General features: G+C 50.2%; 1 protein-coding gene across 2 annotated transcripts in view; it reads right to left on the bottom strand.

The window, feature by feature from the left end:
• CD99L2 (CD99 molecule like 2) overlaps positions 1–4,611 on the bottom strand; it is an 87,130-nt gene extending 82,519 nt beyond the window's left edge. The window contains exon 1 of one of the 2 annotated variants that reach the window (XM_032397469.1): positions 4,316–4,611. In XM_032397469.1, the coding sequence (XP_032253360.1) occupies positions 4,316–4,382 (67 nt within the window). In that variant the 5' untranslated portion in view covers positions 4,383–4,611. The remainder of the gene's footprint in view (positions 1–4,315) is intronic. The other variant, XM_032397468.1, reaches the window with a different exon arrangement.
• Between the last annotated feature and the right edge of the window lie 14,335 nt (positions 4,612–18,946).

The following is an 18,946-nucleotide window of genomic DNA, read 5'->3' as shown; positions in this document are numbered from 1 at the left end:
GACCAATCAGTGAACTTAGGAGCAAGACTCAGGGAGAGCCGAGTCCGGGTTGGGAGACAGGAGCCCCTGCAGCCAGGCCTCCCCAAGCACACGGAGAGCGGCAGAGGACTACCTGCCGAGTGCAAAGAGTAGGGGGTGGACACAGAGCAGGCAAGGCGCCAACGCCAGGTGGCGGAAGAATCCAGGAAAGTCAGTGCACCTGGAAGGTCTCTTTCCTGAACTCGCCAGTCCCCAAACCGGCTCCTCCCCACACCCCGCTCTGAGCAGCCAAAAGGCCTCCTCATCCCCATCTCTCCTGGAAGTAGCTTCAGCCCCTTCCTCAGTACCTGCTGAGGCTGGCTCTTGGGTGATCTGCTGGGGGGAGGCACATTAAATAAACAAACAAACATGTTTTAGTTACCTGGTGTCCAAAATGATGGAGAGGATGGGGATGTGACCTGTGACAGCAAGGAACAGACCGAAAACCAATCAAAACATGGGACACTAAAAGGCAAACTGTCCCCAGACCCTGTCAGTCCAGTGCAATGACTGCCTGGTGCACAGCCACGGGGGTGGAGGTGGGGGGTTACCCAGCTCTGGGCCAAGCCTGCACGTGCCCCTGTGGCAATATCCCGAGTAGGCCCACAGGGCTTCTGCCGGGATCCCAGCCTAGCATCTCAGCGCCACCAACACATGGGGCCCACTCTGCTCTCCTCTCTCTCCTCTACCCAACCGAGCCCCAGGGATCAAAGACCAACCCCAATCCAGGGATCACAGGCTGCCTCCACTCTCATTTGTTCTGCTTGAACTACAGCGAATTTTTTGTTAAATGGAGATATAATTCATGCACCATACAACTCACCCTTTAAAAGTGTACAACTGAATGGTTCTTGGTGCATTCACAAGGTTGTGCAACCATCACCTCTGTCTAGTTCCAGAACATTTTCATCACCCCAAAAGGAAACTGCACCTACTAAGCAGTCACTCCTCATTCCCCGATTCCCTGCCCCCCACCCCCAGCCTCTGGCAACCACTCATCTACTTTTTGCCTCTATGGATTTGCCAACTCTGAACATTTCATATAAATGGGACAATATGTGGGCTTTTGTGACTGGCTTCTTTCACTTAGCATATTATTTTCAAGGTCTGCACTGCGTCTCTTTAAGGGAGCAGGTACTCAGCAGCCGGTGGCTTGCCTACATATTCGTCACACTTATTCTCGGCCACTTTCCACATTTCTATGACCTGCCCCATCCCTGGGGGTATCTGCATTCATGACCCCCGCTTTGGTTATTCAGACAAACCTGAGCTCAAGTCCTAAACCTCACTGGGCTACTCATTTTTCATCTGAGAAATAGGTTACCACCAAGTTACTTTTTTTTTTTTTTTTTGAGATTTTATTTATTTGAGAGAGTGCGCGCGAGCGCACAAGCTGGGGAAAGGACAGAGGGAGAGAGAATCCCAAGCTGATTCCACACTAAGCGTGGGACCGATGCAGGGCCCCGTCTCACAACCCTGAGATCACAACCCGAGCCGAAATCAAGAGTTGGATGCTCAACCAACTGAGCCACCCAGGTGCCCCACCACCGAGTTACTTTTCAAGGCCATATGCAAATGGCCATAAAGGACATAAGAAAAGGAGATGGGTCATGGTGCCAACCCTTCAGGGTGGTTATGAGGCGTAAATGTGTGTGGCGCACTGACGGGCCCCGTGCATGGAGGGCATTCAGGAAATGGAAATTTCATTATCATTACTGCCCACCTGCACCGCTGAGACTCTTCTCCCCACCGCACAAAAAATCAGCTTCCTATTTCTGTAGGTGCATACAGGCAACATGTTTGTCCTCAGAGGGTTTTTTCAGAGCTAGTAAAATACACACTGGACTAAAAAACCATCCAAAATTAGAACGGGGATGACTTGGTAACCACCCTTTTAAACTCCTGGAAGCCTGAAGTCTGTCTCAACTTGCCAGAGCCGGAGGGGATTTCACGAATCATGCTTCGAGGTTCTATGTGATTTCTGAGGGCTGCCCGTCTTTCTCGGTCAGGGGTCACTACTGAGGACCAGGACTAAAATGGCTCTGGCGCAGGCCCACCCAATCCACCACTGTGGGGCTCCAAGAGAGGCAGCAGATGCCTAACTAAGCACCTGCTTTGTGTTTGTTCATTTTGACCCAGCAGCTCTCAAACTGTAGCTGTCTGGATACCCAGAAGAGACCAGCAATTCAAAGCCCATACCCGTCATCTTATTTTGCACAAAAGAGCCACAAAGCAGGTTCCCCACCTTGAAGCAAAAGCTTCCTCCGGTTCAGTTCTCTTAATTACAATTAAAAAGATCACTAGGTAGCAGTCTTATCGGGGTGGGATCCTGGCTCAATCTCTTCCAAGCTCTGTGCCCAGGGACCCCTCGTTAATACCTAACCAGCAAAACTATTGAGGCAACTAAAACCAAGATATGTGAAATGCCTGGAACACAGCAAGCACTCAGGAGGTGGCAGCTGGTGGCAGGGCCGCAGATCTGAGAGTGACACACTCCTGGTCCCCCGCCAAGACGCCTTTGTTGTTAGGCATAATAGGGCGGAGCAAACCAAGCAAGGTTCAGAGAACTTTCCCCAAGGTAGGAGCGCAGCCTCCAGGTGCTTAGAAGCAAGGACTGTGCAATCAGACAAGCCTGGGGTCAAATCTTAACTCTGCCACCTGAGGCAAGTTACCTCCTACTTCCCTGTGCCTCCGATTCATCTGTAAAATGGTTGCACTGGTTCAGTTTCCTCCACCACCTCCTAAATCACCTAGTATAACACATGATGGTGAAAATCTGAGACCTATCTCTATTCCTCCCCTTCTCAATGTGCAAATCATGTTGAAGACTTCCAGAAGACACCCTGAAGGGAGTATCATTTTTCTAACTTTTCTGTGCTTCCACTTTCAAAATTTCCATATCATTAGATGCAAGCCAATCAAGTAATTAGACTTTTTCCCCACAAATGCATCATAACAAAATTAAAATGTTAACCCCAAAGAAGCAAAATGAAACAGAAAATTCAACAACCCTGTACTTGCTTTATTTTTCTTCATGGCACTGTCAATATGTATATTGTGATGTTTGTGCTTGTCTTCTCCCCCCACCAGGACGTTAGCTCCATGAAGACAGAGTCTTAGTCTTGTTCACTGCTGCATCATCAGTGTCTGGAACAGAGCCTGACACCTTTGTAGAATGTTGAATGGCTCTTCTTGTACCAAGTCCAGGATGGCTGCCCACATGAGAAACATTTCTGCATCTTTTGCAAAACTGCCTTAGACTGCCTACTGTTTTCCAGTGTTCCCTATATGTAACATAAATCTCACTAGAACTCAGTACAAGGACAAAGTTTTGTTTCTGCTGAGCTCATGTTTTTCACTAGCTGAATTTGCCTTCCTTGTCAGGGAGCTCAGAGCTCAACCCCGTGCTCAATTGCAGTGTTTTCCTCAAACCTTTTTCTGATGTGGAAATGGGATATAAATAAGTGTAAGAAGATTCTGTCTGTACACGTTGGAGGGTCTATTTTTAACCACGCACTGCATTTATTCTAAGATGCTTCTCAAACTTAAATGTGCCTGCGAATTACCAGGAGATCTAGTTAAAATGCAGAATCTGACTCAGTAGGTCAGGGGCGGGGCCTGAGATGCTGCATTCCTAACAAGTCCCAGGTGATGCCTATGAAGGCCCTGGACCACACTTGGAGTACTGAGGGTCTTTTAGGAAACTTGCTCCCTTGATTCGACAGCATTTCTCTCTCCACCTCCTTGGCAAAAATCGCCAACGGCTAGAAAACTGGGGCGGGCACCAGAAGCACCTGGGGAGCTGGTTAGACCTACAACATATCGCTGCCCCCCGCATCCCGTCCCCGCAGAGATCCTGACAAAAGGGGGTAGGAATACGCCCAGGAAGCTCCCCAGGTGCTTCTGCTGCAGGTGGCCTCAAAACACATTTTGAGAAGCCCCGCTCAAGGGAATGAGTGCGCTCTCTTCAAGGTTTTCCCAAAAGCAATCTCCTGGAGACAGCTGTTGTCACCGGTGGTGACACCTTGTTCAAGATTTTAAGGGGGATTTTATCCCGCTGTTTCTAGCCCGGTCTCTCCTCTCCGACCACACGGATCGCGGCAAGGTCAGTCCCCGCGGGCCCGGGGCTCGCACCCCCACTGCCCCGCACAGCCCCGCCCACCCGCCAGCAGCCTCCGCCGCAGGCCAGCGAGGCGGGGGCCGGGCCGCTCATGCGCACCACGGGGCCGCGGGGCGCCAAGCCCCCGCCCCGCGAGCCCACAGGGCGGGGTCCCCGCGCGCCCCCCGCCCGCCTTACCTCTCTGGACCAGAGCGGCCAAGGAGAAAGCGAGGCAGATGAGGAACGCCGAGCGCCAGACCACCATGGCTGGGAGCTGGCGGAGGGGCCCCGGAGGAGCGCAGTGAGCGCGAGAGTGCCCGAGGGGGAGGTCGGGGAGGCGCTGGGTCGGAGGAGGAGGAGGAGCCCCGCCGCCACTGCAGGGCCCCGCCCAGAGCCGGCGCGCGCCGCACAGCCCTGGGAGGGCGGAGGAGGGGCACGCACGAGCACTGGTGCTGGGGGCGCGCCCGGCTGGGGCCAGGTGAGGTGGGGCGGGGCTGCGACTGTGGCGCGAGGGGCGGAGCGAGCCTGCAGTCTCAGGGGCCCGGCCGCGGCGCGAGGGGCGGGGCCGCAGCCTGGGGGCAGGTCCTTAGCCTGGGGGCGGGCTGGTGCGCGAGGGGCGGGGCCCGTGGGCAGCCGGAGGGTGGGGCGGCCTGGGTTGGGGCGAGAGCCGGCTCCCTCTCCCCAGTCCTCGAGAGGGGAGCCTGCGGTCCCGGAGCAATGTGTCAACAGTGGCCGAGGAGCCGGAGGCGCGGGCGGTCAGAGCGTCCGGTGATTTCCACTCGGCGCGCCAGACTCCTCCCGGCCCGGAGCGGGACCCGAGGCGGCGCACACGCCAGGTGCGCTCTGCCAGCCGGGTGACCTTGGACAGGGCTCTTCCCCTTCTGGACTTGGCGTCCTCCCGGTAAAAGGCTGTTCCCTGGGAGCCCTTCCAGCTGCGGCTCCAGGACGCAGCACCCGTGCTCTTGCCCCAGTCGCTGTGACTGAGCTTGCTTTCACTCCGCTGGCTGCCGCCCACTCGCCGATCCCTGCAGGAAACTGTAGTGGAACCCCGTCCGGAGATGAAAGAAAAGGGCCGTTTTCGTGGCTGCCCGCTGTTGGTAAACAGCGGCACGTCTCGAGGAAATGAGCCCAAGGCCGGGGGCGCCGGGGCAGGCGAGAGGGAGGGGGGGCGGCCTGGAGCCGCAGCGCCACGGGCCGGGGTTGGGGGGCGGGAGGATGAGGAGGGAGACAGGGTCAGCTCTCCGGAGGCTTTGATGAATGCGCTGAAAGCGCAAGTTCACATCTGCAGAGTCGATGTGAAAACGTGCCCAATGATCGACAGACGCGCTGCAGTCCTTTCCCATGAACCCCCGCAAACGGAGTCCATCTCCAGGGTTGGGCGAAATCAGATTCCAACACTGCCCTGAACAGCAAAATGCCCGCCGCAGGCTTTGACGTGAACACCCTCAAGACGGGCTCCAGCTGCAGCCGGCTTTCCAGGACAAAGGGAGAGCTCCACTGCTCCCCAGAGTGGCAGAGCGGCGGCGTCGAGCCGGCCCCTGCCATTATTCGGCAAGGGCTGCCCTGGGCCACGTCCTCCTTAGAGGGTGGCTACTACCACCTCCCCGCAGTGTGCCCTCGGCAGGCTTCCTGGTTGCTCCCCCTGGGCCACCAGCACCTCCGAGCCCCGCCCCCCCCCTCCGGTGGCTCCCGCCCCGTGAGTGAGCCGGAGTACGGGGCGGGGGTCTCCCTGAGTTAGAGCCGAATGTTTCCCGTTTGACTTCCAACCGGTGCTCTGAATCCTGGGGCTGGAAAAACAAAACGTATAAGGAGTGAGTGAGTGTCCTGATTTTCAGGCAGTACTTATCCTATGACACTAACTAGCTGGAGAATTCACGGAAATAGCTTGCTGTTACTGAACACACACTATATACACGGCATGGTCCACGCATTTTACCCTTGTTTTGTATTTCTCACAACTTCATGTATCACCTCAATAATTAAAGAGGGAAAAGGAGCAAAATGAAGGTTCCTTGAGTTTGGGGAGTTAACCAGCTACAGTCCCACACTGTCAAAGAGGCAGGAGGACCGCTAGGAACCCCAGTGAGTGAATGGCTAAGAGCATGTGCTTTGGAGCCAGGCAGGGTTGAGATCCTGGCTGGACCCAATAAGGTTGTGCTGAGGGTTAACTGATATGGTGAAAAATGGGTGACCTGAGACACAGTGAGCAGAGAGGCCTTCTTGTTAGTCTTGTAACAGCTAAAGAAATATGGCTACTGCGAGCTTGAGCAGTTACTGTGTATTCCAGGCTACAAGTATGGCCCCCACTTTCCCACCAACTCAGGGGTGTTCTGGGCCATTCCCTTGTGCCTTGGCCTCAGTGGTCCTATCTGTACCAGGAGGGCACTAGACATGGTCCGGGAGATCCCTGCAGGCTCTGAGGGGCAAACCCCAGCACCTATCTATTCCTCCACACTGGGGAGGCGTGAGGAGGTGAGGAAAAGACAGTCACCAGGCAGTGGACAGTCACACCCAATTGGAGCTTTACCTGGTAAACGTGCGGTGGAGATGCCCAAACCCCACCAGCTAAACACTGGCCACGATGTAACGTGCAGCAAAACTGTTCTCCAGCTCAGGGGTAGTTGTGGGCCAAATCCAGCCCACCTGCCTGTTTGTAGCCTGCAAACTAAGGGTGGTTTTGGCATTTTTCATTGGTTGAAAAGATCAAAAGAGGTTATTTTGTGACAGGGGAAAATTATACAAAATGCAAATGTCAGGGCTCATGAAGTTTGTGGAAACAGCCCCACCCATCCGTTTCTGTACGGTCTATGGCTGGTTTTGTGCTACCACACCAGAGGTGAGTAGTTGCAACAGAGACCACGGACCCTGCAAAGCCTAAAATCTCTACCACGCATCCCTTTACAGAAAAAGTTTGCCAGCCTCCATTCTAGTAGATTGAGCTATGGCAAGGATGAATATTAACAGGTGAGGGTGTAGGACCGAAAGAATGTGCTCCTCCCAAACAGGGGATGAGTACAGGGGATGACATAGGAATAAGACCAACAGAAAAGGATGATGCTTACCAGGTGCCAAAAAACACCCATTCAAAAGAAAAAAAAAAAAGGCATTAATCAAAATAATGCAAGTGTCTGAGGTCAGTTATCCTACCAGATAACTCTCCCTATTAAAGTGGTTCATCTGGGATCTGGTTTGTCTCTCAGTCTCTCTTATATGTTAGGTTAGTAGTGTGAGTCTGAGAGGGCTGATGACATTGAGGCCCTGATCCTGCTACTCCACTGCATTGCAACTGAACGTGGAGTTGATTTACATACAGGAAATTGGACACTTAGAAACCATGATTCTCTGCACCACCACCCCGTACCATCTGTGCGTACATACTTACGCTCCCTCCTACCACTGCACATGGGCGCTGGGACGAGCTCCTGGCCAAGCCTGCCTAGTCTCTGCACCGGCCCCTTGACTCCACCCTCCTGCTACTCTTTACCCCTTCCTGAACTTCTTATAGCCTTAAAATTGTCACCAGTTGGAAAGCCATGTGACCTGACAAGCTCCCCTCCTGAAATGCCCACCTTTCCTCAGCTCTCACCCAGGCAGAAAAGTGGGGTGTGGACAAATGGCCACCAGGCTGGTCTGGGGGCACAGGAGAGGCACAGATGGGGCTGGGACGGCTGACACTAACCTGAGGTAGGCTTCTGAGGGCTAGCCTGTCACTCTGCCGCTTCCCAACCTTCTGGCCCATCCTCATTGCGCACCAAATCCTTCGGAAGATGTGTTCTCACTTCCGAAACCGCTGTCATGTCACTCTCACTACTGCAGAGTTCCTGTTCCTGCTCCCAAGTGCCACAAACCCCTCCTTGTAAAGTCCTCCAAGGTGGCCTCCCCTACTGGTGGCCAAAATCAGCCCCACCTGGTGGTACCTGGTCACCAGGGCCATTGGAATGGCCTTGCCACCACCCCCACTGCTGTTGAAGGTACCCATCTGGAACGCACCACTGTCCATGGCAGGAGAGCCATTTCCTGGTAAACCCCGCCCCCCCCCCACGATCTTTGGGGCACCAGAGTGAGGAGGGAGCTCACAGGCCGGGCAGAGTCAGGGACAAAGTCCTTGCCCCAACTCAAGCTCACCCTTTGGCCTCTGGGACCCAAGGCAGCTCAGCTATGTTCAGGGCTACAGAAGCCCTTCTGCCGCTTCCTCTCTCCTCCCACTGCCTTGGGCTCTAATCCCTCAAACCAGACTAGTTTGTGGGGCCTGGCTCCAGAGCAGGTGGGAAAGGGACGCCACACTCTCCCCTCCCACTCCCCACGGTGCCGGCCAGCTTCGAGACAAAGACTCCGTGCATATCAATGGGAAAGCAAACAGCTAGCTGCAGGGGCGGCGGGGGGGGGGGGGGGGTGGCCGGGGAGAGCACTGTGGGGCGGCAACAGTTCCCCAGATGCCTGACTTCAGACGCAAGTCTTTACCAGGCCCAGGCGAAATAAGAAAAATGAGGTTGTTGTGGCAAGTTTTCCCCCATAAAGTTAGAGTACTGACCTTTATTCTGAAATCATGGATTTTTGTGTGGTATACAAGAGTCCTTTATTTCATGAAGAGATGGTAGTGTTTTATTTAATGTGCTTACTTTGCAAAATAAAAGGTTGCCAACGCTATCTGTCCCCAAATTAAAAGAAGAAGGAAGGGAGGGAGGGAAGGAAGGAAGGAAGGAAAGAAGGGAAGGAAGGGAAAGAAAGAAAGCAAGAAAGACAAGAAAGAAAGAAAGAGAAAAAGAAAAAGAGAAAAGAAAGAAGAAAAGAAAAAAAGGAAAAGAAAAGAAAAATCTACTTGCTAGTGAAATTCGTAAGTCTGGGAACCACCAGCTATACGAGCAATATTCAGCCCATCCAGGGCCCTGATACATAGGAAATTTTTGGAACACACTCCATGTGTAAACAAAAACTGGATTCTCAAACAATGTTCCCTCACATTTTTTTGAGTTGTAGGCAAATTATCCCTCAATCTCCTCCACCCCTCCACAGCATTCCTATTCTCTCCTCTGTTGGATTTTATAGTAAGGCAAGGTCCGGCAGAGCCTTGAGTGCCACGCTAAGGACAAAGATTTGATCCTGAGAACAAAGGGAAGCCCCTGAAGGGTTTTAAGCATGGCAGAGAGACAAGGAAAGTGGTCCACAGGAATGGCTGCTGGCATTATCTAGGGGGAGAGGCTGGGAGCCTTGGGCCTGAAGAGAAGAGTTTGAATTCAGGGGAGGTATGATGGAGATAGCAGTGGCTGTAGAAAGGAGGGGATGTAGGCCAGGCCTTGTTCTCAGGGCAGGGGAGAAAAGCAAGTCCAAGGTGCCCTGTGGGGAGGAGACAGATGACAAGCAATTATGCCTTCATGTGACACACGCAGTTACAGGTCAAGGGGAGCACCGAAAGACTGGGACTCCTCCCAGCTGGATGGTGAGGGTCCAGCTGACTTACAGGAAGATAGCCCACGGTGAGGATAGATGGGGGTGTGAGGGTGGAAGGGGGCAGGGGTGTCTGAGAGAAACACCTAGAAATGAGCCAGTGCACAACATAGGGAATTTGAGTTGGCTAGAATCAGATCATGCAGGGCTCACAGAGCAGGTGAGATTTGGACTGTGTCCAAATGCATCTGGGAACCCCGAGGAGTTTTAACAGGGGCTGGGGCGAGGCTGCAGGGTGACAAGATCAGATTGGCATTTCGTGGATCCATTTCTTCAAGGAGACTCAGGACTGCGTTGTACAGAACCCAGCATCTGCCTTATAGTGAAAAGCTGGGGTGAGTGGGGGCAAGCCTGGGACTGATGGGGCGTGGAGGTAGAGAGAAGAGTTGCTCACCCCCAGAAGGGACCCTTTGACCAGAGCATTTTGTAATCCGATGCAACAAATTCCATGAGATACGAATAATCTCATCTTTTTTGATTCTTGTTACAATTCCCGTTTGGGGTTTGAGGTGTTTTCTCATCACACCAAGTACCAGACGACGGTGAGGATAGTGGCAATGGTGACCACAATGAGAACAATATAGAAGGAAAAGAAGACAGGTGCAAAATGCTAGTGGGTCACTACTTAGTTTCAAGTCTCATTATCATGAGCAGTCCTCTTCTCTGGAAATCTAAATGCAGAACACCCACCCGTCTTCTGGAAGCCTGCATGCCAAGTCAAGCAGGGCAAAACCTTATACCTGCATGTTTTCCTAATGTGAGAGACTGTTCTGCAAATCTCTTTCTAGTGCTCAGTTAATATGAAATTTGCATAAGCACTTGGCAAAAAATAACTTATGTCTCTGTAATATTTCCGAGGCAGCATTTTCTACTCTGCATCCCGACCTCTGCAGGAATAGGACTTAACATTTGCCCCTCAAATGCAAAGGAGGAGGACCTTATTTAACTTACCCAACGAAGTCTCCATGAAGCACTTGGAAGACTCAAACCACAGAAACCAACATGTGGCCCCTTTAGGTCTTTTCGTGTCATCAGAGCAGACCAGAAAAAGTGACAGAACACAAATGTGGAAAATAGCACCCCATTAAGAGTAATATTGCATTAAAAAATAGCTCCTGTTGGTTTTCGACGGGCATTGCCTCCCCTTTGGAGCACCACACACACACACACACACACACACACACACACACGCGCGCGCGCACATACGTAGGGTGCCAGTGTACGTGTATTTGGGTATTACGGGAGCCCAACCCCAGCCCATCCAACATGACCATTCGATTCCATTAACTCCTATGCAAACATCAAACCTGTTTGCAGACTTTTATCACCTGCTATGGGTAAACTGAGGCAGAGAAAAATTGGAGCGGCATGGATCTGCCTCTAACTGGTTATATGAATTTCAACAAAAATTGATTAACATGTATCAATTGAGTACCTGCCGATTCTACTTCTTCAAGACTTCTCAAAGCACCCCCTTCTCTCCATTTCCACTAAGGACACCCAATACAAGTGACCACCTGAGGACCTCTGAGAGAAAGCAGAGCATCTTAAATCGGGCCCTTACTTCTTCCCCACTCTCCTGTGTACTCTTCACACTAGGGGAAGAAGAATCTTCTGAAAGTAGTAAGTTGGATCTCACAGCCCTCCGCTGCTCAAGCCCCCAGTCACCTCTTCCCATTATTCCTGGGATCCGGTCTAAACTCCCAGCTTGGCTTTCAAGCCCCTGCAGGACTTGGCCCCAGATGACCTCTCCGGACTGTCTCCGTCCCACCACTCCTGGGTTCAAGCCTCACTGGAGCACTCCCAGTGCTCCACTTCAGTGCTCCTTCCTGCCCCTGTGCGTCTGCTCACACTGTCCCTTCTCTCTCTCTCTCTTTTTATGGTATAAAATATGTATTTATTTCACCAAATCCATCAGTGGTTTTCAAGTTTTCTTATTGATGGAACTATTTTATTTTAATTCCAGCAAGTTAGCATAGTGTTGTATGAGTTTCAGGTGTACAATATAGTGATCCAACAGTTCTATGCATTACTCAGTGCTCACCAGGATAAGTGGACTCTTCATCATCCCCTTCCCCCATCCTCCCACCCCCTTCCCCTCTGGCAACCATCAGTTAGTTCTCAAGAGTTAACAGTCTGTTTTCTGGTTTGTTTCTCTCTCTCTCTCTCTCTTTTTTTGCTCATTTGTTTCTTAAATTCCACATAAGTAGAAGCTTATGGTCTTTGTCTTTCTCTAACTGACTTCTTTCACTTAGCATTATACTCTCTAGATCCATCCATGTTGTTGCAAATGGCAAGATTTCATTCTTTTTTATGACTGAGTAATATTCCATAATATATATCACATCTTTTTTTAAAAAGATCTTATTTATTTATTTTTCAGAGAGAGAGAGAGCACAAGCAAGGGAAGTAGCAGGCAGAGAGAGAACCAGGCTTCCCTCTGAGCAGGAAGCCAGAAATGGGGCTGGATCCCAGGACCCTGGGATCATGACCTGAGCCAAAGGCAGACTCTTAATGACTGAGCCACCCAGGCACGCCTATATCACATATTCTTTATCCATTCGTCTATTGATGGACACTTGGGTTCCATAATTTGATTATTATAGATAATGTTGCAGTAAACATAGGGGTGCATATATCTTTCTGAATTAGTGTTTTCGTATTCTTTGGATATATACCCAGTAGCAGAATTACTGGATCATATGGTCATTCTATTTTTAACTTTTTGAGGAATGTCTGTACTGTTTTCCAGAGTGGCTGCACCAGTTTGCATTCCTACCAGCAGGGCAAGAGGGTTCTTTTTTCTCCACATGCTCACCAACATTTGTTGTTTCTTGTGTTGTTGATTTTAGCCATTCTGACAGGTGTGAGGTGATATCTCATTGTAGTTTTGATCTGCATTTCTCTCATGATGAATGATGTTGAGCATCTTTTCACGTCTCAGTCCCTTCTGTCTTTATCCTTTCTCCCTGGGCCAGCTTCTCCACACTCACATGCAGATCACGCCCACCTTTACCTTTCCAGCCCTGCTTCTCCTGGGAACCCAGACGTGTACCTTCAAATGCCTGTTCTGCATTGTCTAATGCTTTTTCAGAGGCTTTGCAATGTCCAAATAAGAACTGTTCGTCCTTGTCCCAAAAACCACGCTGCCACTCCCCCACGTGGTCCCCATCTCGGTGAATGGCACCACCAATCTCCCAGTTGCTAGAGCCCAAAACCTGGGAAGCAGCCTTGACCCCTTTCCTAGCCTCACCCACTCCATGATGAAGTCCTACAAACTCTGCCGTCTAAATAGGCTTGGATGTGTGTACCCAACTCTGCCCTGAATCACTGCACGGCTGCCTCTGGCCCGTTCTCCACCTAGCAGCCAGGGGGAGCCTCTTAAAAAATAAATCAGATCATGTCCTCTAGCTCAAAACCCATCCATCTCATGGTAAAGGCCGTCCATCTCACTCAGAGCAAATCCAGATTCCTGTCCATGGCCTACAAAGCACTGCATGATCTGGCCTGAGCCCCCCTTACTGCTTCATGCCTCTAGGTGTTCCCCTGTGTTTCCATTGTCTGCAGGGACCTTCCTTCCCTTCTCTACCCAGCTGGCTCCAGTTTATCCCTCAGGCCTCACTAGAATGTATGGCCCCTCCCAGACCAGGGAGGGTGAGGGGCCCATCCTTTCCACTCCCACAGCCTCTATGCTGGACTCTACCTTAGCACTGGGCCTGCTGCTTTGAAATCTGCTGTCTCCCACTGGTCCCCTGGTTCTCAACCCTGGTGACGTGAAAGAATCGTCGGGGAAGGTTTTTTTTCCTTTTTAAATTGAAGCAAAATTCACAGAACATAAAATTCACCCTTTCAAAGTATACAATGTTGTGGCATTTAGCACATTTGCGGTGTTGCACTTACTATTTACTTCCAGAATATTTCAGTCATCCCAAAAGGGAACTCCATCCCCATGCACAGTCACTCCCTATACCCCCTCCCAGCCCCTGGCAACCACTAATCTCCTTTCTATCTCTGTGGATTTGCGTCTTTGAGACATTTCATACAAATAAAATCCTACAATATGTGGCCTTTTGTGTCTGGCTTCTTTCACTTAGCACCATGTTTTCAAGACTCATCCATGGTTGTGGCATGGATTAGAACCTCATTCCTTTTTTGGCTGAATAATATTCCATCGTATGGATAAACCACAACTTGTGTATCCATTCATCAATAGTTGGACATTTGGGTTGTTTCCAGTTTGGGGCTATTGTGACTAATGCTTCTATGAACGTGCACGTAAAGGTTTTTGTGGGGACATACGTTTTCCTTTCTCTTCGTTTGGTACCTGAATTGCTGGATGTCAGGGGAGCTTTTGAAATTGCGCCCTTCCAGGCCTCCCTCCCCACCAAGATTTCGATGTACTTGGCCTGAGGTTTTTCTAAAGGTTCCCCTGACAAGCCTAATGCACAGCTAAGGCTCTGAACCACGGACGGAGACCATGGCTGGGCCAAGTCCCACCCACCATCTGTCTTCATATAGCCTGCCAGCTAAGAATGGCTGAGAAAAACTAAAAAGAGTATTTTGTGACACGTGAAATGATGTGACCTTCAAATTTCAATGTCCATAAATACAATTTTATTGGCACACAGCCACTCCCATCATTTACCTATTGTCTATAACTGCTTTTGTACTACTGGGGCAGAGTTGAATGAGTAGTTGTGACAGAGACTGTGTGACCCACAAAACTAAAAATATTTACCGTCTGGCCATTCACAGAAGCAGTCTGCTTGATCTGTCAGCATCAGCAGGCATGGTGGACCACTCTCTACTGCCTGAAGTACTTTCTTCATTTGACTGCTGGAAACCCCCTCGCCCCTGGAACCACCTCTCTGGAGCTGGGGGAAGCCCCGTTGGGGTGGGTCTGTGGTGCCCAGTGTTCAAAAGCTGGGGCACTTCTACCCCCTCAGGCGGATGCCAGTGGTGTACTGTGGGGGACGTATTAGGAGATCGCTTTGGGGCTTGGGGCAGGTCACTGTCCTTCTCTGGGACTTCTCTTTCTCTTCTGTGAAGTGAGTGGGTTGGATAAGACTGTCTCTGAGGTCCCTTGCAGTTCTGAGTTCTCAGATGCACGGGCACCTGCATCACCTAGTCAAGGCCTCCCGGCAACCCAAGGAGAAGGGGGCCATTTCCATGAGCAGCAGCATTTTACAGACAACACAGCAAATCTTCAGGGAGGAAAAGTGGCATTAGCCAGGTTACCCAGCCAGTCAGTGGCCTGCCCAGCATTCATACTCAAGTGTGGCCAACCCCATTCCCTCTGGTGAGATGGACGTGCTGGGTGCCTGCTGTTTGAGCCCACGGCATCTCAGAGAACTTGGCCGTCTGGGCAGGGCACACTGGCAGGTGGTGGCTGGCTCTGTGTTATGTTGTGGATGCGGGCAGCTGTGAGTGCAGCCCAAAACAGGAAGAAGAATTTCTTGAGAGGCCTTAGGCAGTGTGCCCGACGCTGTGATATGCACTTGAGTAGGATCATATTGAAGAATTTCAGTCCTCTGTGAGGGAGGGTATTAGTTCCCTGTGGATGCTATAACAAATTACCACAAACTTTGATACCTTGAAAACAATACACATTTATTCTCTCATAGTTCTGGAGGCAAGAAGTTCAAAATCAAGGGGTCACCAGGACTGTGCTCCCTCTGAAGCCTCTAGGGGAGGCTCCTTCCTCACCTTTTCCAGCTTCCGGTTGTCATCAGGCAATCCTCAGTGTTCCTTCGATTAGAGGAGCATCACTCCAATCTCTGACTCTGTCTTCACATGGCCTTCTTACAAAGACACCCGTCACTGGGTTTAGAGCCCGTGCTAAATCCAGTGTGATCTCATCTGGAGATCCTTAACTTAATTACATTTGCCAAGATCAGATTTCCAAATGAGATCTCATTCTGAGGTTCCTGGCGGACATGAATTTTGGGAGGACGCTATTCGGCCTGCTACAGGAGGCAATATTATTCTTGGTCGACAGATGAGAAAGCTGAAGCCCATTCTCATGCCATGACACCAGTTACCCTCATAGCTAGTTCCTTTGTCACTTAGGATCAAATGCCTAGTTCTGGATCATTTTATCACCTCCCATCTCATAGGAAAAAAAGACATACAAAAACCCCACATGACCCTTCTCTTACACCATATACAAACACTACCTCAAAATGGATCAAAGACCTACATTTAAGAGCTAAAACTATAAAACCCTTAGAAGAAAACATTGGGTAAAATCTTCATGGCATTGGATTTAGCCATGTTGGTGGCTCTGACATCAAAAGCAGAGGCAACGAAAGAAAAAATAGATAAATTGAACTTCATCCCAAAAACTTTTGTGCATCAAAGGGCACTGTCCACGGTGAAAAAGCAACAACCTACTGAATGGGAGAAAATATTTGCAAATCGTATATCTGACAAGAGATTACTATAAACCGCTACAACTCAACAACAACAACAAAACAAACAACCCAACTTAAAAATGGCCAAAGGGCTGGAAGAGACGTTTCTCCAAAGAAGATGTGCAAAGCCCATAAGTACATGAAAGGCTGTTCAACACTTCTAGTCACTATCAAAACCACAATGAGCTACTACTTCACACCTACTAAGATGACGGTAATAAAAAAAATAAATCAACTCAAAATGATAAGTGTTGGCAAGGATATGGGGAAATTGAAACCCTCGTACACTGCTGATGGGAATGTGAAATGGTGCAGCCACTGTGGAAAATACTATGGTGGTATGTTCCTCAAGAAATTCAACACAGATTCCACTCTGGGGTATATGCCCTGAGGAAGTGAAGGCAGAGATTTGAACCCATGTTCATGCACCCACGATCGCAGGAGCATTATTCACGACGGCCAAAACGTAGAGCCAACCCAGGTGTCCGTTGATCGATGAATGGATAAGCACAATGTGGCATGAACAGACAATGGAATACTATTCAGCCATAAAAAGGAACACAGTTCTGAGAGATGAGACAACATGGATGGACCTTGGAAACATTATGCTTAGTGAGATCAACCAGACACAGCAGGACAAATATTGTATGATTCCACATATTGGAAGTACATAAGCTAGAATAGGCACATTGATAGAGACTAGAAAAGAGGTTACCGTGAGTTGGGGGTGGGGAAAAGGGGAAGTTATTACTTAATGGGTAGAGTTTATGTTGGGGAGGATGAAAAAATTTTGCACACAGATGGTGGTGATGGTTATGCAACATTGTGAATGTAATTAATGCCAGTGAACTGTGCACTTACAGATGGTTACAATGATAAATATTATGTATATTTTACCACAATTTAAAAAACTGTTTGAAAAGAAAACAAACCCTGAGAGCTTGAAGGAAAGCACTTTAGAAGAGAAAATGTGGGACAGTCAGCTGGGCACAGCTCCTGCCGCCTTACCTTGCCTCCCATGAATACTTCTGGAATGCACTGGCATGACTACGAGGCCAGCTTCCCTGGCAGGCAGGCAGACACACTCACCGAAGCCTCTCTGTGCAGTGCTCCCTGAAGCTGATTCTCTCCCCAGGGTTTTGCCCCTTGTTTTCTGCTTAGGCAGAGTCCTAAGAGAAAGAGGTTTTCATGGACCAGTATCTCCTTTTCTTATTCTCGTCCTCCACACCCAGCCCATTTGTGATCACAGGTCCCAGCTTCTTATCACTCCTTTCTGGCCCCTGTCCCGGTCTAACAGCCCTGGAAGTACATTTGCCATCTTACTCCTCCATGCACCCTGGCTATGCTCTGATGGAGCCCCGCGATTGCTCATCTTGTTTGTCCTCGGAAAGCAGGCTGACTTCCTCTGCTGACTAAGTGGTGGCTTGTCTTTGAGAGCGTCTGCCGCCCTAATCATCTCCTCCCTTGGACATGATGTTCTCCTGGCTTCCCATTGCCTACACGATCAGGCCACATGTCTTTGCCTGGCATTCAATGCCCAGCCTGCCCTGCCTTAGTACCTCTGGTCCAACAGGTAACATCACTGTCCCCTGAAAGGGCTTTCTGCCTCCCTGTCTCCTTGCCTTTTCCACTGAGGTTTCTGTTCCCCACTGTGCTTCCCTTAGCCTCTCTATCCTGGCATCCAAAGGCTAATGTCCCCTCAGCCCAAGGTCATCGCACATCTCTTTCTGGAGGTCTTTGAAGGTCAAATCTTACCTATTTAGCAGGGAATCATCTGTTACCACCATGGGTGGGCATTGTTATTTTTTAAATATACCCCGATGTTGATTTTATCTAGAGGGAAAGCTTCTGGAAGCCAGGAACACATCTTATTTTGCATTTCTGTCCACTGTGAGTGTAATTAGTATGAAATGAACATGGGCCAAGTTAGCTTGGTGAAGGGGAGGGGCACATCTAATTATTTGGTGCTCCTGGCACTTGAGTCCCTCCTTCCTCTGCCACCTTCACTCTTTCCCTCAGACTCTACCAGAGGTGGTCGCCCTGGGCCCAGAGCATGGGGAGGTCAGTAGCTCTCCCTCTGTCCTCTGTGGGAATTTTCCCTTACAAACCCTGACCTTTGAATTTTTCCAAGATGATCTTTCTGTGGCAAACACTTGTGAAAGAACTGAGTGAAAGTACCCCACTCAGAGAGCTGCTCCCTGTGCCCCCTAGGACTCTGCTCCCTCCTCACTGTTACCACCTCCTCTGCCCTGGTTCCCGCTGTCGCCATATTGCATCAGGGTTACTGATGAATCCATGCTCTGCACAACAGTCCTGAAACGGATGATTTTTCTTTCGCTCCCCAGCTCACGAATGGCGACTTGTCTCTGAGATAAAACCAAACTCCTGAGAGTGGCGTTCCAGGTGACCTGACCACCTGACCTGGGTCTCAGGCCCTGTCATAACTCCTATGACTCGAATACTGCATTTATGGCACAATTTATTTCCAAAATGAAATGAGCATATCAATGCCTCTGGGGCTCAGTCCAGGCAACTCCCCACTCCTGAGACATCTGACCATTTGCAACAAATCCTGAGGAAAGTTTCACCTCCTCTCCAAGTCCTGTCTCCTCAGCCCTCCTCCCACCTTGGGACTTTGCCCCATTATGAAACCAATAAATGCTCTCTAAAGAGGGACACCTGGGTGGCTCAGTGGGTTAAGCATGTGCCTTCGGCCCAGGTCATGATCCTGGGGTCCTGGGATCGAGCCCCACATCGGGCTCCCTGCTCCGCGGGAAGCCTGCTTCTCCCTCTCCCACTCCCCCTGCTTGTGTTCCCTCTCTTGCTGTCTCTCTCTCTGTCAAATAAATAAACAAAATCTTTAATAAATAAATAAATAAATACTCTCTAAAGAAAGAAATAAGACATGATGAGATCCCACTTCACAGCCACTAGGGAGGCTAAAATCAGAAAGGCAGATTGTATTAAGTGT

The sequence above is a fragment of the Phoca vitulina genome, unplaced genomic scaffold, assembly GCF_004348235.1.
Source record: "Phoca vitulina isolate PV1807 unplaced genomic scaffold, GSC_HSeal_1.0 scaffold99, whole genome shotgun sequence".
In the NCBI taxonomy this organism is placed as follows: domain Eukaryota; kingdom Metazoa; phylum Chordata; class Mammalia; order Carnivora; family Phocidae; genus Phoca; species Phoca vitulina.
The sequence above is the reverse complement of the archived record's forward strand: the minus strand, read 5'-3'. Positions and strand labels throughout refer to the sequence as shown.